General features: G+C 37.3%; 1 protein-coding gene across 1 annotated transcript in view; it reads left to right on the top strand.

The window, feature by feature from the left end:
• Positions 1-23,473, top strand: part of LOC130907589 (exostosin-1) — a 209,274-nt gene that overhangs the window by 172,419 nt on the left and 13,382 nt on the right. The window contains exons 6-10 of the mRNA XM_057822854.1: positions 5,734-5,853; positions 13,153-13,285; positions 16,605-16,723; positions 16,853-16,948; positions 22,299-22,388. Coding sequence (XP_057678837.1) covers positions 5,734-5,853; positions 13,153-13,285; positions 16,605-16,723; positions 16,853-16,948; positions 22,299-22,388 — 558 coding nt within the window. The remainder of the gene's footprint in view (positions 1-5,733; positions 5,854-13,152; positions 13,286-16,604; positions 16,724-16,852; positions 16,949-22,298; positions 22,389-23,473) is intronic.

The following is a 23,473-nucleotide window of genomic DNA, read 5'->3' as shown; positions in this document are numbered from 1 at the left end:
TCAGTGGTCTTGTATGTCTTCCATTTTCTAATAATTGCTTCCACAGTTGATTTCTTTACACCAAGCGTTTCACCTATTGCAGATTTAGTCTTCCCAGCCTGGTGCAGGTCTACAATTTTGTCTCTGGTGTCCTTCGACTGCTCTTTGGTCTTGGCCATAGTGGAGTTTGGAGTGTGACTGACTGAGGTTGTGGACAGGTATCTTTTATACCGATAATGAATTAAAACAGGTGCCATTAATACAGGTAACGAGCGGAGCCTCGTTAGACCTCATTAGAAGAAGTTAGACCTCTTTGACAGCCAGAAATCTTGCTTGTTTGTCGGTGACCAAATATTTATTTTCCACTCCAATTTGGAAATAAATTCTTTAAAAATCAAACAATGTGATTTTCTGTGTTTTTTTTTCCACATTCTGTCTCTCATGGTTGAGGTTTATCCATGTTGACAATTACAGGCCTCTCTAATCTTTTCAAGTAGGAGAACTTGTACAATTGGTGGTTGACTAAATACTTATTTGCCCCACTCTATACAAGGTCAAAAAATCTGCTGCACGCTTTCTTTGTTATATTATTCTAAAGCTGATGTTATTTTAATTGTGGTTAATGTATTGTAGTATAGTTAAGTTAAAACGTTTATTCAAAGTCATCTATTATGGTTTTTGCTTTGGGAATATTTCTAATAAAAACATATTTAGATTGTAAAAGATGGCCTTCAGTACATTTCTTATAGATCAGGGGTGTCCAAACTTTTTACAAAGGGGGCCAGATTTGGTGTGGTAAAAATGTGGGGGGCCGACCTTGGCTAACGTCTTTTACGTAGAACATTATATTTAGGCAAATTTTAGCAAGCGATTCTGTGTGTCATATTTTCTTTATTATATTTTTTAATTAATAATTTCAACAATATCGCAACTAGCCTTTGTGGCGTTCTCTTTCGACTCTCGGGCTCTTGTGAAGTACTGCTGCTGTAAAATTAAACTAGCTTCAAGTTGCTTCAATTTCTAGCTCAGTATCTTCCCTGTAATCTTGTACATGTCAGCGTGTCTTATTTGGTAATATCGCCTCACATTGAACTTTTTAAAAACACCGACTGTCTCTTTGCAAATGAGGCAAACACAGTCGTTGCGTATTTTAGTGAAGAAATAGTCCAATTTCCACCTATCCTTGAAGCGTCGGCCGTCGCAGTCAACTTTCTTTTTTTTTTTTTTTTTTTGTTGAATATTGGGAGTAAATGGTCACACGGGGTAATGTTGCTTAGTGCGCTGCCGCCTTTAAGTGGGTAAATGAGGAGCAGCATTTAGTGTGTAAGCTGGTAGCAGTACTGCTGACCAATTTATTAAGTCTGTGTGCGGGCCAGACGTTATTGATTTTATGACAGAGGCTGGGGGCCGGATGAAATTTGACCACGGGCCGCATTTGGCCCCCGGGCCGGACTTTGGACATGTCTGTTATGGATGATATCAGTCTATTCATTATTGCTTTATACGCTGTATGTTTAGATAAATATATTTTCATCTTAAAATAATGCAGAAAATGCACAAATTAGTGTGTAAAGATTCACCAGAAAGCAAGAAATGACGTAGATGATACTCTAAATGTGTGTGTGCCCCCGGCACTAGTGGTGAGGCCCAAAGTGATATCTTTTCATGGGGCTCAAAACCCTGGCAGCGCCCCTGGCATTGTGTTAACACTTCAATTTTATACACTTCACCATTTACATTCAAAAACGGCACCCACGGGTGTCGGAATCATTCCGAGTGAAATGTCAACACCCTCGAGTTTTAAATCTGAGCGACATTAACAGAATTTTTTCAAGACTACTTTCCAAAACAGCATCATTCGGAATTCCGAACAGGCCGATCCGGACGTTTGGGAATTCTTCATTTATCAGTCCGAGCGGCAGCCAGGAAGTGTTGTCACGGATTAAAACGGATTATTCCGAAATTGGATTACCTTCTGTCGTCTTTAATTAGCACTGCGTGTGTCGATAACACACCTGCGCTTCGCTTTTACTTTTTCTTTTTTTCAGAGCGTGATCAAGCATCCTTTTGATTCGGACCGAATCTGTATCGTTCAAAAGTCGTCGATGAATCCATCCGTTTTTGAGCCCGTTAGTCGTAAACCGCCATTTAGCTGCCAGATGCAGCTAATTAAACACGTGCACGTTTCATCCCGGCAATTAAGCGCAAAGATGGCGGCTTGAGAACATCTGCCGCCGTTGAGGTTTTCGTTCTCGCCATCTGCTCAGTCGGCGGGAGAGTCGTCAGGTTGAGTCCGAGTGAGGACCTGGAGAGAAAAAAACACTTTCTCCATGTCATTTTGATGTCAAGACGGGACAGGCAAAGACTCTGGTGTAATTCCTTCATTCGCTTAATTTGGACAAAACTAATGTTTTGTACGGTGGCCGAGAGGTGTCAGGCAAAATGCAAAGTCCAAAAATTTTGCAAATAGAAAAAGCTCGAACCCCAATTGTAAACACTTTGCAAAATAAAAAAAGCACGAATGCAAACTGCCACAACACGATCCCCAATTCCTGAAGCGCGATCGCAAATTGGCAAAAGCACGAACCCCAATTTCCACAACACGACAGCAAATGGCTCGCAGCACGACCGCAAAAGGCTCGCAAGGCAATTGCAAAGACGATGACCCAGAAGTTAAAAAATAAATAAAACAATCAATAATAAAAAAGACGACACTTTACTATATGTGCTTTGTGACCATCTCTACGGGCCTCCGTAAAGTTGCCCCCCCTCCCATCAGACACAAATTTATATAAAAATGATGTTAATCGTCTGTGTTGCAACGGTTTTGTAGATACAGTATTATGCTTTTATTGTGATATTAATTTCGAGTGGGGACGTCACTCGTAGCTTTTTCTTAGCTTAGCTCCTGCATCTAAAATCCAATTCATGTGTGGAGTCCCTCAAGGGTCAATTCTTGGACCACTCTTATTTAACATCTATATGCTTCCGTTAGCTCAGATAATGAAACAGTATGACATCTCCTATCACGCATATGCAGATGACACACAACTGTACATTTCTGTGTCCCCACATGATTATAGTCCCTTAGTCTCCCTGAGTAAATGCATTCATCAAATCAATGAATGGATGTGCCAGAATTTTCTCCAGTTAAATGTGGAGAAGACAGAGGTGATCATTTTTGGGCCAAAAAAGGAAAGGTCATAGATAAGCAGGCAACATAGCACAATGTCACTTACAGCTACAAATCAAGTTAGAAACCTTGGCGTAATTATTGACTCAGACCTAAAATTTGATAGCCATCTAAAGTCCGTCACTATATCCGCTTATTACCACCTAAAAAATATAACCAGAATTAAGGGGCTTCTGACTCAACAAGACATGGAAAAACTTATGCATGCATTCATTTTCAGCAGATTGGACTATTGCAACGGTATATTTACGGGTCTTGATAAAAAATCAGTCAGGAAGCTGCAGCTAATGCAGAATGCTGCAGCCAGAGTCCTCACAAATACAAGGAAGCTGGACCACATTACACCGGTTTTGAAATAGCTACACTGGCTTCCAGTGAGTCAAAGGATAGACTATAAAATACTACTGCTCGTCTACAAAACACTTAATGGCCTTGGACCAAAATACATGCTTGACTTGTTAGATTCCTATGAGACATCTAGACCCCTAAGGTCATCTGGAACGGGTCTTCTGCATATTCCAAGAACAAGAACCAAGCAGGGTGAGGCAGCATTTAGTTATTATGCTCCTCACCTCTGGAACAAGTTACCTGAACGTCTGAAGTATGCTCAAACTTTTAGCTCTTTTAAATCAGGGCTAAAAACGCTTTTGTTTAGCGCTGCATATCCATAACTGGCTATATATTTCAATCTACCTGCTTTCTATTCCTCTTGTGCTTATCTCCATTGCTGATTTCAATTATTATTAGTAGTAGTAGTTTTTGTTATATTTTTGTTTTATTTTTATTTATTTATTTTTATTCTATTTGTGATTAAATGCGATCTTTTGTCTTGGTTTTTACGTTGTATTGATTTAAATGTGATTTTTATGATCTTCGTGTGTTGTAAAGCACTTTGAATTGCCTTGTGTTGAATTGTGCTATATAAATAAATCTGCCTTGCCTCGCCTTGCCTAATGGAGCGTACCAACTCTCTCAATAACAGAGGGGTGTCCTAACAACAAGCACGAACGTAGCGCAAAAAAATTCGGGTCCATTTTGCAATAAATTGGGGGACTTGAGATATTAATTTTGAGTGATGACGTCCCTCTAAGCCCCTCAATTACTGCAAAAAGGTTCCGAATTGGTGCCATTCGTTTGTGCTGAAATTGTGCTAGTTGTTAGGACACCCCTCTGTTATTGAGAGAGTTGGTACGCTTTATTAAAATAACATAACAGAGGGAGAGAGTTGGTACGCTCCATTAACATAACATAACAGAGGGGTGTCCTAACAACTAGCACGAACGTAGCACAAACGAATGGCACCAATTCGGAACCATTTTGCAGTAAATCGGGGGCTTAGAGGGACGTCATCACTCGAAATTAATATCTCAAGCCCCCCAATTTACTGCAAAATGGACCCGAATTTGTTTGCGCTACGTTCGTGCAAGCCTTGTTAGTACACCCCTCTGTTATTGAGAGAGTTGGTACGCTCCATTAGCTGCGGGAGCTAAGCTAAGAAAAAGGTACGAGTGATGTCCCCACTCCAAATTAAAATCTCAATAAAAGCATAATACTGTATCTACAAAACCGTTGCAGCACAAACGATTAACATCATTTTTATATAAATATGTGTCTGATGGGGGGGGAGCAACTTTACAGAGGCCCGTGGAGATGGTCACAAAGCACATATAGCAATATGCAAAGTGACGTCTTTTTTTATTATTATTATTTTTTTTTTTTTTACTTCTGGGTCATCATCTTTGCAATTGTCTTGCGAGCCTTTTGCGGTCGTGCTACGAGCCATTTGCTGTTGTGTTGTGGCATTTGGCGTTCGTGCTTTTGCCAATTTGCAATCACGCTTTAGGAATTGGGGATTGTGTTGTGGCTATTTGCATTCGTGCTGCGAGCCAATTGCTGTCGTGTTGTGGCAACTGGGGTTCGCGCTTTTGCCAATTTGCGATCGCGCTTTAGGAATTGGGCATCGTGTTGTGGCAGTTTGCATTCGTGTTTTTTTCTCTTTTGCAAAGCGTTTTCAATTGGGGTTCGGGCTTTTTCATTTGCAAAGTGTTTGGACTTTGGACACCGTAGTTTTGTCATCTTTTTGGGGCATCTTGACCCCAAGAAAATCTGCTTTTGTTCATTCGGCAACTTTATTTAGAACAAAGCAGTGCTTTCTAGCCTGTGTTTCGACTTGGTCTGCATGTTCCTCTCTATTAAAACTTTGTCTCTACGTGCCCTCCGATTAACCTACCACCAATCCAAGTTGCCTCTCACCTTTTCTTCATCACAATAAGTTTAATCCTTTTTGTTCTAGAATGATTTGATAGTTACTCGAGCTGTTGGTTGCTTTGATCTTGAAGACACCTTGCAACGCACCCACCAGAGCTTTGATGAGAAGGACGCACATATTTGCATTGTGCTAGTACACTATCAAACACCTTGGTAGCCTGCTGAGCAATTTGAATGTGATTATGCATAATTACATCACTACCTGACTGTATAAAAGAATAAACAATTCATTCGCCCCTCCCAGTCCAAATGGTTCCCCGTCAATGGCATGAAATTTTTCATCCATCCCGCAGGTCCCGTCCATGACTCGCTGGGTAAGCCGTGACAAGATCCTGGTTCTGCGCCAGCAGAGTCAATTCCTGTGGGACGCCTACTTTTCCTCGGTAGCAAAGATCGTCCTCACCACTCTGGAGGTAAAAGGGAAAAAAATCACTTTTTCAGAAAACTTTAGTTTCTGTGACTGCCGGGGCTGGTTCACCTTTCGCATCAACTTTCGCAGCAAATCTTTTTTACTTACATAATATCATAAATTATCATTTTTAAAGTTTCTCACGCAAGTTACTAGAGGAGTACTCAGACAGAGCCGACATCCGTCTAAGCCGCCAAATTCAATTTGGCTATGTGACCTTTGGCCTCATTACTCCAAAATGGAATTACTTTTTCTCAGTGGCGGAACAAATGTGGGTGCGATGAGCATAGGCGGGACCCCCCTAGTGGACTGTTCAACGGTGTGGGGGCGGTAGTGGACAATTATTCGCGGGTCCCTCCACACTTTCGCAGGCCCCCAGCACCATAGACCAAACAATAACTTCTATCATACCTATACATTTGCACTTAGTACTTAATCACCATTTATTAAATTATACATACAGTATACTGTAGGTTTTTTTTATTTTATGTTTTTAAAGGGATCCTCTATTTTTAAGACAAGTAATTCTTAAAAGATAAATGTTAGTATGAGTTATAATTAGTGTTGCACCGATACCATTTTCTGGCCCCGATACCGATACCATACCGATACCACTCCGATTATATATATATAAAAAAAATTCCCTTTTTTTTTTTTTTTTTTTTTTCCCCCAAAGAGCTACATAATTGGATGTGAAATCATTGCTATCAAGGCTTTGGCAGGCTGTTGCTTACCTTTGCAAAATAGGAAAAAGACTAGTACAAAGTATAATACTAGCCCAACAGTAAGAAAGTAAAAATAAGTTCATAATAATAAACTCGGAATGAACTGAGTAAACTTTTTTTAAACCTCTCAAAGGCCAAACAGTGCAACTTTCATGAAATTATTGTCACATTCTGCTGCTGGTTAGATTGTGTTTTGTTGCTGGGCTGTTAGTGGGGGTGTTCCTGACGTCGCACCTGAATCCAATGCGGGCTTATCAACGCAGCATTTAAGCACGGGTGAGCTCAGAGAAGGCTGCCGAGATATTTGCTTTGCTGATCGCCATTTGACATCTCGCACTATGGTCTAGCTACATTTGCTTGTTACGGCCCTGCATTGGGTTTTTTCTGTTAGTGTGCTGCACTCGTTTGTAACCTCTACCCTGTGCAGGTATTTGAGTGTTTTTATTTTGGCTTTTTGGCTCGCTGCCTATCGTCTTAGTTAATCTTCGAGTTTTTAGTATTAAGCTCCGTCGACCTGCTGTCACGGACTCCTTTTGTTATTTCTACTATCCCGCGATCGCGTGTTATTTTTTGTTTGCAATCATTAAACCCTTGTACTTATCCCCCGCTTGTTGTCCGCTTCGAGGTCCAGCCTTGTTTCCGCATTTGCGGACGCTCACAATTATAAGTAATAATAATTGACCACAGCATCCCGTCTCTCTATTAGCCTCGTTTTTTCGGGAGGGGGTGGGTCCCTTATTTCTATTTCTGAAAGGTGGCAACCCTACTTTGGAAACACTTCCCAAATTACTGTGGCATTTCTTTCATTAAAAGACAGTAAAAGTAAAGTAGACGAAGTGAACTGACCAGAGTAGTTGCTCCGGTCCAGCGCCCTGCTTCCTCTGGATAGCAGTCCTGCTCTTGCAGGCTCAAATTCGTTGTGTTCGTTCGCGTTTCGTCTTCAAATGTTTTATCAGGTTCGAGGTATTGAAACTGGCCGATTTAACTCCGCATCTCGAAACTTTCAGGCCGCAAATCTTGCATGCAGCCATTGATTTTAATTGACGGGATTTCTATTTTGAAATATTTCCCGACCGCCGCCATGCCGCCATGTCGGCCATGTCGCCATGTCGGCCATGTCATTGGTCAGAAGTGGCTATTGGCCCGTTCTCATTGGTCTGGAGCAGGACAATAGCGATAGCTGTTTGGTGTTCACGTGTCATCATACAACACAGAGACAAAGTGAAGTGAGCGCCAGGAGAAAAAAAAAAGGCTGCGGTCAAATGTTATAATAATGGACCGGTAAATGGTATCGGCGCCGTCTTTGTTGGTACTCGCCGATACCGATACCACCATTTTGGCCGGATCGGCGCCCCCTGCCGATACTAGTATCGGTATCGGTGCATCTTTAGTTATAATAATTTGATATTAAAACCCCTCTTAATGTTTTTGTTTTAATAAAGTTTGTAAAATTATTTAAAGTGATAGGTCGCTATTCTTGTTACGTTGCAGTGCGTGACGTCACTGGCCCGAAATGCCAAAATTCCAGCGTGTCACTCGTTAGCTTTGCCAACATGTCGTCGGTTCTACCCTTCCTATTTGAACCAGATCTGAAAAGTGAAGAGCAGGACAGCACTGTCGGTCGTTCACAAGACGAGCTTCAGGGAAAAATGCGTGCAGCAAATACCTGATAAGACAAAAGTTGGGCAAAACTGGTGATTCGAGAGAGTCTTGTTGGGAACTCCGGTTGGGAGCGAGAGTGCATGCTGTTGGGATTCGGGAACTCCGGTTTTATTAGCAGATATTCAAGGTAAGAATATTGCATTTTCAAACGTTTTCCCAATATAATTATGTAGATTGTTAGCATCCAGAGCTGTCGTGTGCTTTACATACAGTACAGGCCAAAGAGCACACCTTGTGTAATCCAGGTCTTGTACATTGTAACACGTGGTAGCTAGGATACGTGTATAAAAGTACCAGAAAGGGGAGAAGCTTCCACTTATGCACATTTATTCACAAAAAATATTTCCACCTTGACCACGCTTCACTCGGGAGCTCAGCAGTACGCAAACACGCATTGCCTGACGAACTCCAACAGTGTTGTAAGGTCCACGTCAGAGTCACTGTCGTCACTGTAGCGTGCCATAGTGCTTTAATTATTTAGTATGATTTGGGGAAAACTCCCACGAAGAATCATCAACAAAAAAGATAGCAATACTAATCCAAATCCGCGTTTTTTACTCACTCGAAGATCCAGGAATTAGACCGATCCCATGGCAATATAGGCCGTTGATTCCACAAAATAGACTGATCCGAAAAGCCGCTGTGGGACCGACGAAGAAAAATAAATGGACAGATCCAAAACCATTATTGCAGACACGATGGGACCCTTACTTGACTGAGGATCCAGGAAAAATGTTCGGGCGCCAGTTGTAACACGTGGTGGGTAGGATACATGCATACAGGGACCAAAAAGGGGTAGAAGCTTCCACTTTTGCACATTTATTCGCTAAAAATAATAATTCCACCTTGACCACTCACTTCACTCCCCTTTTTTCCATTGACTGGAAATTGCATCCAAAAGCAGCACATCATGGCATTTTACTTCGCGAGTTTAGGCAGCAATAAGCAATTGTTGAACACGCTACACATTCGGAAAGATACCAATGACGTCATCTCTGCGAGCCCGCAAACCATGGCGCCAACTAACGGTCAAAATATGGACTAAATATTATAAAATATTGCCATTGATTTAACATTTTATGTGTTTCTAACAACATATTTTAGTACAAGAGAACAATTGTGGTTTATTAGAGCCTACATGTATTTAAATCAGAGGATCACTTTAAATTAGGGCTGTCAAACGATTAAAATTTTTAATCGAGTTAATTACAGCTTAAATATTAATTAATCGTAATTAATCGCAATTAATCGCAATTCAAACCATCTATAAAAAATGCCATATTTTTCTGTAAATTATATATATATTCTGTAAAATGTTGGAATGGAAAGATACGACACAAGATGGATATATACATTCAACATACGGTACATAAGGACTGTAGTGGGCATTTCACTCTACTGTCATTTAAATCTGTCTATGCTGTCCTCACTCCGAAGCATCTACTTTTTCCAAAGCTAGACAGCTAGAGCTTAATAATCAGACTTCTTCCTTTTTCATCTGATTTATTAATAAAATGGCCTCAAACCATTGTCCTTTTTAGACCGTCGTAAAACTACAAAAAAAAGTACACAACCATTGCATTGGCAACAACGTTAGCTTAGCATGCTATACAGGTTCACTAAACATAAACAAAAAGCGTCTCATACAAAAAATATAACATTTCGCTTACTAACATAATATTTACATTCTTTACAACAACATTACTTACGGACAAATCTTGTCCAAAGATCATATATTAGCACAACATTACAACGTAGGCGTCAGCCCGAGACGTCGTGCAGCCATATTGAACTGGCAAGAAAAAAATAAACCATGTCGCAAAGCGACCACAAGAGTTCGCTGTTAGACAGCACAAAAAGCCTTGCTGTAAAACTTACCAAAAGGCAGAATACTGTCTGAGCGGGACATGTGCGTTAATTGCGTCAAATATTTTAACGTGATTAATTTAAAAAATTAATTATCGCGCGTTAACGCGATAATTTTGACAGCCCTACTTTAAATTACACTTTTTTTGTAAACATGTTTTATGTTTTCTTTCCAATGTTGTTAAATCTGGATAAATGCATTGAACACACCCAAAATAATAATAATTATATATATATTTTTTTTTAATTGTAAATAAATGTAACTTGTTAAATTCACCGCGAAAAACGAGCGATCACTTTTTTCTGCCTTTGTTTTATATTCATGAGCGTTGTGTAATATATTGGAGATGTGTATATTTGGTTTTGTTCGCATTTGTTTAAAATGTGATTACATTATTTCATTACTTGCAAGTTGTACTACCAGTTGCTATTCAAATTGACACATGGTGCATATTTTGCTTTATTTTGTGACTTTATTTCATATTACACTATGTTTTGTTGTTTTCAGTCTTACCAAAAAGTATCAGTGCTCTTGTCAAGAGAAAGATGACCATTGTAAAGCCTATTCAACTTTACTCCAGTGTCCGACTTCTCTTCAGAGCCTGATTTGTTCGCTGTCGATTTTTTGTACCCACACACACAAAGAGGACAGAATAAGTGCCTTATTGGCAGTTTGCACTCGAACCTGTTCCAAAAAACTGTTGTTTGCACTATTTTGATTTCAACAATGAATATAATGTGGGGAAATTAACAATAATATGTTCACGACCTTATATGTATCGGTTTGATATCGGTATTGGACAATATTACGATATCCGTTATCAGTCAAAAAGTTCTCTTGTAAAAACCTAGTAATAATCCCTTTATTCATTCTTGAGTTATCTTGAACACAAACATACAAATTCAATTTGACCCTGTGACCTTTGACCCCATGACCCAAAAAATTCTTGTTTTTTTCTCGATTCATATTATAAACATATCGTGCAAGTTTGATAATAATATTGAGCACAAACAAATCACATAAAAACTACCATTTACATACATATAACGGACGTCTATCACCGTCAACGAGTTGCCGAAGAGTTAAGTAAAGCACTTGCAAAGTGAACACAAGGTCCCGGGAAATGTTAGGTGGACTTTTGCTCGCCGGCGGGCTTCCATCCAGAGAGAAAGCGAGAATGAGAGAGAGAGAGAAGTCAAGGTTTTAGCGTGGGCGGACGGACGGACGACGGTCTCCACACAAGCAAACTGGAGGCTGTAAACAACTGGAAGCCAAGTGGACAGCACATGTTATTGCTCGCTTTCTGCTAGTCTTCTTTTATGCGCCAAGGGATATAACAGCCCATAATAATCAGGATTGATATTGCAACTGTTAATCTACTAATTGATGATCGATTTATCGCTTAGAATATGTTTCTATGGTCTTTCTCAAGCCTTTTTAAACTCATTGGCTGCACTAGGCGTCCATTTCATTTGAACTGGGAGATATGGCAGCGAATAAATAAATGTTAATTTTCAAGTAAAGAAATTTGCAAAACCTCCTGAAACATGTAAAAAAAAAAAAAATCAAGTTATGATGTCAGCTTCTCTTAGTCCCCCCCCCGAAGAGTGGTCTGACATCACACCGCCAACGCAGTTGACCTTCGCGAACATGGCCGACAGACACGGCGGACTAAACAGCTAATGGATTCCTCATGTTAGGAGCGCCATCCCTAGCTCCTCCTTGCTCTCCCTCTGGGTGAAAGGCTTCAATTATCTGCTGCCTGTCTCAAGCATCGACCGGCTTCGACTTGAACTCTTTGGCTGCCGTTGACGGCAATAGACGTCCGATCCATTTGAACAGGCAGAGTTTGGCGGCGAATGAATGTTCCTTCGCCATCTAAGGATCCATTAGATAAATGTATTTGATAAACAGATGCTATTATGTGGATTTGGTAAGCATTGTGCTTATTTTGTATCACAGTTTATAAGGCAAAAAAATACATAAATTAATATAGATATAGATATATATATATACAAATACTAGTATAGTCACAGGTGTTAAACCTCATTGCCGAAGTAGCACCATTTTGTGAGTCCAGCGCAAATAACATTTTGTGTTTCTCATTAAAATAAAGTTTAAATACAGTTCCTGCATTGCTCAGTAAAATTTAAGAATTTAAATATAAGATCAATGAAAATTTAAAAAACGGGGGGAGGGGGTCACTTTTTTCCCCCTCCTTTTTATTTAATTAAAAAGCAATAACGAAAGAATATTTACAGTTTATGTTTTTGTTTTTGATTTATGAAATAATATATTAAAAAATAAACATAAAAATCATTAAAAGAGAATATTTTTTAAAAATTGAAAATAGATTTAAAAAAAGATGCAAAATATGAATATTTACTCCTTCTATTCTTTGTTTTTTTTTTCAATTAATGAACAAAAAAATAAATAAAAAGATTAAAATTGTTTCAATTTTTTCAAATTTATCTAAAATCATTAAATTAAAAAGGAAATAAGAATATTTTCATGTTTTTTTTTTCCTTTTTTTTTAAATTCAAAACTAAAATTTTTTTAAAAAATACCGAACTACTACTGAAACTTGCACTTTTTTCCTTCTTTATGACAAAATACATAAAAAAAATAAAAAATTATAAAAATGGTCTTATAAAACTTAAAAATAGATTTTTAATAGAATGTTTACCTTTTTCCTTTTTGTTCATTTTTTCAATTAATAAACCAAAACAAAGATTAAAATTGTTTCCCTATTTGTTTATTTGTCTAAAATTATTTTTCCTCTTTATTTATTTTAAAATTATTAAATAAACAGAAAAAAATGAAACTGTTATTGTGAACTGAAAAACTAAAATTTTCAACAGCAAAAAAAAAAAAAAAAAGAATATATATAGCTTTTTCCAACTTTAAAAAATAAATAAATAAATAAAAATGTAAATGTCCATGGTAGCCAAAAAGTTTAACAATATACATATAATATTAATGGACCATTATAAATGTACTCTTCTTACTCCCGTGCAATGCATTCATCATGTCTTTTCTTGGCGTCCAGATAATCCGGGACCGGGTGGATTCCGCCGTGTCCCGAAACCGACTGATGTGGAACTCCCTGCCCGGTGGTCTCTATGCACTCCCTCAGTACTCCACCGACCCGGCACGTTTCCCCTTTTACTACGCCACGCTAGGTGAGAAGAAAAACAAGCTCAACCAGTAACATAATGCTCAATTTTGGTCGTCGACGTTGGCACAGATAAGCAATACCGTGTCTAATTCTGCGCCTCAGACTTCCATAAATATGTGAGCCCACCTGAGATGCGTTGAGTGTCAGAGAGATGGATCAGGCGGCGCTAAAGAGCACTCGGGCTGCACTTATCCGCGAGGACGCGAGTATTCCCAAACAGGCGAGCTAACACCTGGCACGCCATGCTGCCGTCACCACTCATAAATAGGACTTTTCAAGCTTTGGTTCACAGATGCCGCGTACACTTATACACTGTAAACCAGGGGCCTCAAACTCAATTTATCCAAGGATTGCTAGAGATAGAGTGAAGGGAATGTGGACTACTACATCAAATATATTTTTCAAAAAGTATTTTTTTCAAAAAGTACAAGTTGTCCAATCTTCTAAATGACAGGTGTCAAACTTAAAGCTTGTGGGCCAGATCAGGTCCGCTACATCATTTGACAAGACCATCGATTTCATATTTCTAGCTAAGATCTGACAACTTTATTCACAATTTGTGTGTGTGAAACTGTCTGCAGTTACTGTAGGCATGGGCATTAAATTGGACATCGGGCATTAAAAGTGGAACTAAAAAGCATTAAATGAGATTTGCTAATACCTGTAGAAACCTTGAAGGGACTAAAATCTGAAAATTTGATGATAAGAAGCTCAGAAAAGAGGATTTGGGCATTTTAGATCTCTAAACAATTCGACTTTGGCTTACGAATTCACTTTTGGTTGAGCAAACAATGCTGAAAACTGAAATTAGCCTGAGATTTGCTAGCTTGTTCTGTAGTGATTATTTTAAAAAATCGCTCAAACACTTAACTTAAACATCAATATACCAAGTATGGGGCTAAAATAATAAAATAGTTGCTATTAAAAAGCTCAAAAAGGAGATTTGGAAAGTTTTTAGAACTCTAAACAACATGAGTTTGGCTAACAGATTGACAAACATCCCTGAAAACTGACATTAGCCTGAGCTACTGGACTGTCTCAGGAAATTAGAATACACAATATTCTAATTTTTTGAGACAGTCCTGTGTATATATACAGGACTGTCTCAGGAAATTAGAATACACAATATTCTAATTTCCTGACTGTCTCAGGAAATTAGAATATTGTGTATTCTAATTTCCTGAGACAGTCCTGTATACTAGCCTGTTCTGTAGTGATAAAAAAAAAAAAAAAAAAGTTCGCACAAACAATTAACTTAGATATCAGTATATCAAGTAAGGGGCTTAAATAAGAAAATAGATGCTATTAAGAAGCTTAAAAAGAGGATTTGGGCAATTTTTAGATCTCTAAACAATTCCACTTTGGCTAACAGACTGACAAACATCGCTGAAAACTGAGATTAGCCGGAGCTATGCTAGCTTGTTCTCTAGTGATTAATTTTTTTTTAAAAAACAAATGTCTGCACAGCCACTTAACTTGGCAAGTAATGCGCCGCAAAATACTCTCCTGCAGGCCGCTACTGGCCATCGGACAGCGACTTTCACACCCCTGCATTCAACCATTTTCCCACTGTATGCATTTCACCTTCCCCAAAATCAATTCCTCAAGTCCATTTGGCCATCGCGCCCGACTCAGCGGATCATTCATCAAAAGCGCTCGTTTCCAACTCTGTTCCGCTCGGTGAAGTTTTTGGTTCCGCGCCAATATTTTGCGTTTATTTGAGTAAATTTACAGCGTTAACGGAGGGCGTCGGAACGCAAGCAGTTCAGTGGAGGATTTAACAAGTGTGCTCATGTGAGTAGGGAAAATGTGTGTGTGTGCGTGCAGTGGAGCTGCCATCTGTCTTTCTGACAGCGCACACACAGGAACACACAGTGTCCACTTAACCATGATGGAAGTTGATCGGGAGTTTGAGGACGTCTGCTTAAATCTGGGTTACGGAGCCCCTAAGTGAGACATTAACCCGACTCGCTGAGCATTTACATGATCCAGAGTCGTGCAGCAACGATTAATCGACTAAACCTGGTAATTTGATAAGAAAAAAAACTTTGAATCAAACAATGATTTGTTTTAAAAGTGTTGCATGTAGTTTTAATGATTTTGGTGAATACACTGCTCTCTAGTGGCAACACGGAATATGGCATTAACTTATGAAACATAGCTGAATCCAGCTGCTCCCTGTTAAGACCAACATAAGGTTGTAAGTTTTTGTTTGAGCCAATATGATTGTTTATGCGTTCAAAATTTAGTTCATAGGTATATTTAGCTGTTTTTTTGTGGAAACATGTGTTTGAATGATTTGTTAAGAGCCTTGTTAAAAAAAAAAAAAAAAGTTAGCATTTTATAGCATTTAAGCTAGTGAACTTTTGCTTTGGAAGTTAGCCATTTGTTTCTTTGTTGTACTTAGGTCCTCATTAATCTATTTTTTTTACCGTTTGAGGCAAAGCATTTTATAGCATTTAAGCTTCCTATGCAAGTTAGCCATTTTTTCTTTGGTTGAACTTGAATTTCATTTGTTTATGTTTTATACCGTTTAAGGCTAATCTCAGGTATTTTAAAATTTATTTTTACATGCATGTATTGTGAAATGAACGTGAAAATAAATTTCAGCAGTCTTGTGCGCACCAGATTGTTTCTCGTGCGCACCAGAAACTATCTGGTGAACATTAGCATTATATAACATTTAACTAGCGGACTATTGCTATGCAAGTTAGCCAGTTGTTGCATTGTTGCAATTGGCTAACTTGCATAGCAAAAGTCCACTAGCTTAAATGCTATATAATGCTAATGTTTACAACAATTGGTTGATTTGCATAGCAAAAGTCCGCTAGCATACATGCTATCTAATGCTAATTGTTACAACAATTGGCTAACTTGCATAGCAAAAGTCCGCTAGCTTAAATGCTATATAGTGCTGATCTTTACAACAATTGGCTACAATTGGTCTTGAAGGCTTTTAGGTAAATATAATAAATATTCAATTTTTTTAAATAATCAGATGAAAACTGTCCAAATAAATAATTTTACACGTAAATGTAATAGTTTACTGCAATCAGAAATATAATTTAGTTAACTGAATTGGTTAATGTGTTAACTGTAAAAAACAATAATAATTAAAAAGAACAGAAAATCAATTTTCTTCTATGTCCAATCATTCTGTGATTTTTTTTTCTGCATTGGATGATCAGAGCAAAACAAGCTTGGTGAAACAATTACAATTGAAGTATTCATAAGTAGGTCAATCAAAAATGAGATAATTGTTTTTTAGAATCAAAACATTATGATAACTCTCTCAAAACATTTTCTAAATGCATCCCATGTAGGTAAGAGCCCACCAGGGCAGTTTACCGGCGTAATCCACACACAGAGTCCACTGCAGTCGCAACCGTCCCCCGTGCTCAAACTAATCATCGCTGTTGCCAAATCCAAGTTTTGTGCGCAGGTGGGTAGAGTATAAAAGTATATGTATAAGTATTCACAGTACACATGTAGATGTTTAGTCAATATCATTTCAAATGTGAGGCTTATCTATAAGATATATTAGCGTTGTGTTGTATTTTTGTTGCTTTAGATTGTGGTTTTATGGAACGGCGAAAAGCCTTTACCTCCCAGGAACAAGTGGCCCTCCACCAGCGTGCCTCTCAACGTCATCCAAGGACACAGCAAGGTGAAGCCACTCAAATGTTTTCAAGGATTCACTCGTAATTGGAACATCAATTCAACATTACTGCCGTGCGTAGCCGAAATGCTGATAAGATTGGAAATAGTTGCATATTTTCAACAACAAAAAGATTAAATGGTCAGATAACAAACTTTTTTAGATATATTTACTTAGTTTAGTTAGCAAAAAAATAGTCTAGATATACGATTGTCAAAAGAAACAAAAATTATTTTGTACTACGAACGTTGAAACACATGCTGTAGGAAAATGTTATGCTAACTGTTGTAGGAAGCTAACTGCATCATGCAAGAGGGATTTCTTTAATATACAAATATTTCATATTTGAATGTACAGGTATCGGTACTTGATATCGGCAAAAATATGTTATCAGGACAAACCTAAGTTGATGTCTATCACTGTCAGTGGCATTGAATGAGCTAATTCACTTTTTTTTGGGTACAGGATGAGAAGGAATTAACGGATTAAACTACAAATTCATTAAAACCCAGAACAGCAGACGTCCACCTAAGCAGCCACACTCAAAGCTTCAACATATTTCTGACCTCTGTGAACGTGACCCTTTATTTTCTTATGATATAATCTATCCTGAAAATTTCATTGAATTAGGTCAATCCATTATCAAGATATCCAAAAAAAAAAAATTCCTTTCCTGACCTCTGTGACCTTTCAACTCATAACCCCCAAACTTCATCACCTCCGTTTCACATTACAAACATATCCAACAAGTTTGATAATAATCCCTTTATTATGAGTTATCGCCAAATTCCTTTTCTGACCTCTGTGACCTTTCACCTCATAACCCCTGAGTTTAATCACTTCTTTTGTTTCATGTTATTAACAATCCCACAAGTTTGATTATAATCCCTTTATTCGTCCATGAGTTATCGCAATTTGTTTTCCTGACCTCTGTGACCTTTGACCATTTCTCTTCTCATCATATCACCTACCCTGCAACTTTCAGTTAATTAGGTGAATCCATGATCAGGTAATCACAAAAAATCATTTTCAGACCTATGTGACCTTTCACCTCATGACACCCTTTAATTTAATCCCCTCTTCTGTTTCATGTTACAAACTTATCCCATACGTTTGATAATAATCACTTTATTCATTCGAGTTTTGCAAAAATGTGTTTTTCCTGACCTCTGTGACCTTTGATCCTTTCTATATTCATCATATCACCTACCTTGCAAATTTGAATTCTTTAGGTGAATCCATTATCAAGTAATCACAAAATTCATTTTCTGGCCTCTGTCACCTTACACCTCATTACCACCCCTGAATTTAATCACCTTTTCTGTTTCATGTTACCAACTTATCCCACAAGCTTTATAATAATCCTTTTACTCGTTCATGAGTTATCGCAAAAAAATTTCCTGACCTCTGTGACGTTTGACCTTTTCTCTTCTCATCATATTACCTACCTTGCAAATTTGAGTTAATTAGGTCAATCAATTACCAAGTAATCACATTTCTTTTCTGACCTCCGTGACCTTTCACCTAATGACCCCCCTGAATTTAATCACATCTTTGTGTTATGTAACATACCCCATGAGCTTGATAATGATTTTTTTTTTCGTTTGAGTTGCCGCAAAATATTTTTTCTGACCTTTGTGACCTTTGACTCTTTCTCTTTTCATCATATCACCTACCCTGCAAATTTAAGTTAATTTGGTGAATGCATTATCAAGTAATCACAAAATTTCTTTTGTGACCTCTGTGACCTTTCACCTCATGACCCCCCTGAATTTAATCACCTTTTCTGTTTCATATCACAAACATATCCCACAATCTTGATAATAATCCCTTTATTTTCTCATGAGTTACCGCAAAATATTTTTTCTGACCTCTATGACCTTTGACCCTTTCTTTTCTAACCTTCTGTTTCATATAACAAATAAATCCTACAAGTTTGACGCAAAATACATAACGTTCTGCTGAATATGTGTTTAACTTAATGAAATGTTAATAATCCAATTCAGTTTTTTGAGTTACTCGGCTCTTGTTTTTTAAGCTTCAGAAACGCCTCTACTGTAGTGAACTGATATAGTTTTGTCTTTTAGGTCAAAACCAAAAAATTAGTCAAAACATTCACATGTATAAGAGATGAAATCATTCAACATAGAGCTAAAATGAAAATAAGTATGCGTACAGATTAGTTGAGAAGCTACAAGGAAATGCTATAAGATCCGAAATATTGAATACGTTCTGCATTACCTGTCATTGAAATTGATTCTTATTGGAAATTGACTTGGTGGCAGCTGGTGGCGTATTTCCATCAGATTCCATATTGAGCGTCTGTTTTCCGTCCAGCCTGAGTAAGCACACCGTGACCCCGGCCCGCCCGCCAGCCGCGGGTGCCGACGTTAAATCATACTGAGTCAGGTCTAACATGCCGAGCAAGCGCTTTGGCCCGGCGCATCAATATTATCAACGGTGGCGGCTCCGGCGGACATATTTCACCGTCATCAATCACGGCTCAACTCGGCACGTCGCCGTCCGCGGGCGTGACTTTTACGTACGCCTCGCTCTTAAACATTCATCCCGCCTGCTTAGCCGTGACAGAAAGCGGCAAAGGTGAAAAAGTCAAGTCGTGTAGAACGGAGGGAGAACAGTGAATGATCGTTTTAGAGCCTTTAGCGGCGATAGACGTCCAATACATTTGGACCGGGTTGGCTGGCAGCGATTAATCGATCCAGTCCAAATGAATTGGACATCCATCGTCGTCATTGGTAATCAATGAGTTAAAAATGGAAAAGAGTGAATAAAAAAACATTTTTTGGTCATTTTGTTAGTTAGCAGGCTAATTTCTGGATCGTAATGCTCAATAAAAAAATATCAAAATGGCAAACCGTGAATTAAATTTATGTAAAAATACTCAAAAATTAGCTTTGATTAACTACTGCATAATATTTATTCTGTATTTTATTTGTTTTTTTACGTTAAAAAATGGGGAGAGTGGTGCAAATAAATGATCTGAGCATGTTTCTTTCTGGTTTTTGAGGTTTAATGTGGAACCTTAAGAATAATGAATATTGAATGAAATATATTTTTAAACACACTTGTTTAGTTGTAGTTCTATATTTTGCCGTTTTTAACATTAAAAATGCCGAAAAGAGAAAAATAATTGGGATGGGGGGGGGGGGGTCATGATCTTGCTAGTTAGCATGCTACTTTCTGGTTTCTGAGGTTTAACTTACAATGTTAAAAAACGTCAAAAAGTGAACAAAATTGATCAAACTAAAGGCGGTTCCATTAATAATTACATTTTTTATATTACACTTGAAATGTATTTTACGTGATTTAGTTGGTTCCTGGGGGTTAACGTAAAATGGTAAAAATGGCAAAAGCTGAACAAAACTCATCAAACTAAAGTCTATAATTAAGTTTGAATAATCATTTAATATACTGTCTATATCACAATTGTAATGTTTTTTGTTTTTGTTTTTTTAATATAATTTCGTTCTCGATTTCTTTCTTTTTTTAATGTTAAATCTGTGTAAGACATCATTTTGCTAATTAACATGCTACTTTCTGGTTACTGCGGTTTAACATAATTGTTAAACATGTTAAAAACAGCAAAGAGTGAATAAAATTTATCAAACTATAGTATAAAATTAAGTTCAAATAATAGTTTCATTTATACCAGTATATCACACTTGTAATGTTTTTTAATGTGATTTAGTTCTCGATTTCTTTCTATTTTTAACATTTAGTCTATGATGAGTAAGGCATCATCTTGCTAATTAGCATGCTACTCTCTGGTTCCTGAGATTTAACGTAAAACAGCAAAAACTGTATAAAATTGATCAAACTAAAGTCTAATGTTAAGTTCAAATAATCATTTAATGTGTATATCACACTTGTAATGTTTTTACGTGATTTACTTCTAGATTTCTATCTCTTTTTTAACGATGAATCTAAGATGAGTAAGACATCATCTTGCTAATTAGCATGCAGCTTTCTGATTCCTGGGGTTAAACATAAAATTGAATAAGATTAATCAAACCATTGTCTAAAATTAATCCTAAATAATATTTTCCTTTATATATCACACTTGTAATGATTTTTACATGATTTTGTTCAATTTGTCTTTCTTTTTTTTAACGTTAAATCTAAGATGAGTAAGACATCATATTGCTAATTAGCATGCTACTTTCTGGTTCCTGCGGTTTAACATAAAATGTTAAAAACAGCAAAAACTGAACAAGATTAATCAAACTAAAGTCTAAAATTAAGTTGAAATAATAGTTTCATTCATATATCATACTTGTAATGTTTTTTACGTGATTTAGTTCAGGATTTATTTCTTTTTTTAACGTTAAATCTAAGATGAGTGAGACATCATCGTGCTAATTAGCATGCTACTTTCTGGTTCCTGAAGTTTGACATAAAATTTAAAAAATGGTAAAAGCTTAACAAAATTGATCAAACTAAAGTCTAAAATTAAGTTCAAATAATAGTTTAATTTACATATCACAGTTGTAATGTTTTTTAGGTGATTTTTTTCTAGTTTTCTTTCATTTTTTTAACATTAAATCTAAGATGAGTGGTTCCTAAGATTGAATGTACAATATTAATAAAAAGTGAACAAAATGTATCAAACTAGAGTCAAAGATTAAGCATGAATCATGATTTTATTTATCAAACTAGAGTCAAAGATTAAGCATGAATCATGATTTTATTTATCAAACTAGTCAAAGATTAAGTATGAATCATGATTTTATTTATATATCAGACGAGTAATGTTTTTTGAACATGATTTCCTATTGAATCTTTTGTTTTTTAACATTAACATCACAAATGCAGCAAAATATTAACGTGAGCTGTCAGAATGAGAGTAAATCATACAAAATAATGCTTGAAATAGTCATTGGATAGCCTAGAAATGTGCATCTGGATATATACAGAATATTTATAGATATAGCAGAGTTTTCTAATGAGGTAGCATATGTGATCTTTGGCTTGGCGCTTGAATTTAACAGCGAGGACTAGGCGCAGCGTTCAGAGAAAGACTCCTGTCAGAATCGCAGCGGTTGGCGCCAACATGTAAATGGCCGCCGGGCGAGCGGGGGCAAAGATAAGGTTGGAGACCGCTGAACCGACCCAGATCTCACCGGGATCTAATCTCGGACCCGAGGCAGGAAGGCATCCAGGCCAGCCAGCGGGACATTTGGCTGAATTCTGCCGCTTTCACTTGATTGATTGAAAATGCAAACACCACAGGGCTTATATTAAATATGTTTTCATACCAGCAAGTCAGGTAATTGAATGCTTGTTTACTTGTGAAAATGTGCCAAAAACAAAATCTCAAAGTGTTCTGTCTTCTGTACAGACAATGAGTAGTCGTTTCTACCCGCACGACATCATCGTCACCGATGTCATCCTCAGTCTGGACGAAGACTCAGTTCTCTCCACCAATGAGGTGAGCCCAAAAAACAAAACTCGTATTTCGTATGGCGTGAAAAACGATTAATGCGATATACAGTTTGACTTCAATCTGTCACATTTAGGACTCATGTACGTGTATGAAAAGTATTCGAAGAGACGCCTGTAATACTATACAATGTGACATCGCCACCTATGGGCCTGGCATGCATAATACGGGGTTGAACACAAAAAAGTGTAATTTAATCGATGCTGTAATTATTATACAATATTAAAAAAAACCAGCTAAATAGCGACTTTAATTATGCGAATGTTTCATCCATCCATCCATCCATCCATCAATTACCGCTTAATTGTATTTGTAATATGAAATAATTACCGTATTGGCCCGAATATAAGACGGTATTTTTTGTATTGAAATAAGACTGAAAAAGTGGGGGTTGTCTTATATTCGAGGTCTAGACATTATACCCATTCGTGACGCTAGATGGCGCCAGATATCATTGAAGCGATGTTCTGTCATGACAGATCTCAGCTACTGTCCCCATTCACGACTCTAGATGGCGCCAGATATCATTGAAGCGATGTTCTGTCATGACAGATCTCAGCTACTCTCAAGTTTAACCAGTTTGCATTATTTTATTGCAATGTTTTTCCTTATTCAGATTTGTTTCAAGACTACAGTTACAGTTAGGCTTCACTTTGATGGTTAATGCAGTTATTGCAATTTTGTTGTTTATCACAATAGAATGGTTTATTTACATTTCAAAAACCAGAAGCCATTCATTTACGAATGGGATTGCACTTTAGTTTACATTAGGGCTGTCAAACGATTAAATTTTTTAATCGAGTTAATTACAGCTTAAAAATTAATTAATCGTAATTAATCGCAATTCAAACCATCTATGAAATATGCCATATTTTTTCTGTAAATTATTGTTGGAATGGAAAGATAAGACACAAGACTAGTGCTGCGACGATTAATCGATTAACTCGAGTATTCGATTACAAAAAAATATTCGAAATAAAATTTTGTTGCCTCGAGTATTCGTTTGATTAAAGTGGCTTGTAATGTTTTATTTTGAAAGTGTTTAGATTTAGTTTATTGATTAGGGTGGATAC

Source organism: Corythoichthys intestinalis, chromosome 19 (assembly GCF_030265065.1).
Source record: "Corythoichthys intestinalis isolate RoL2023-P3 chromosome 19, ASM3026506v1, whole genome shotgun sequence".
Taxonomy (NCBI): Eukaryota; Metazoa; Chordata; class Actinopteri; order Syngnathiformes; family Syngnathidae; genus Corythoichthys; species Corythoichthys intestinalis.
Note: the sequence above shows the minus strand (reverse complement) of the source record. Positions and strands in the feature narration are given on the sequence as shown.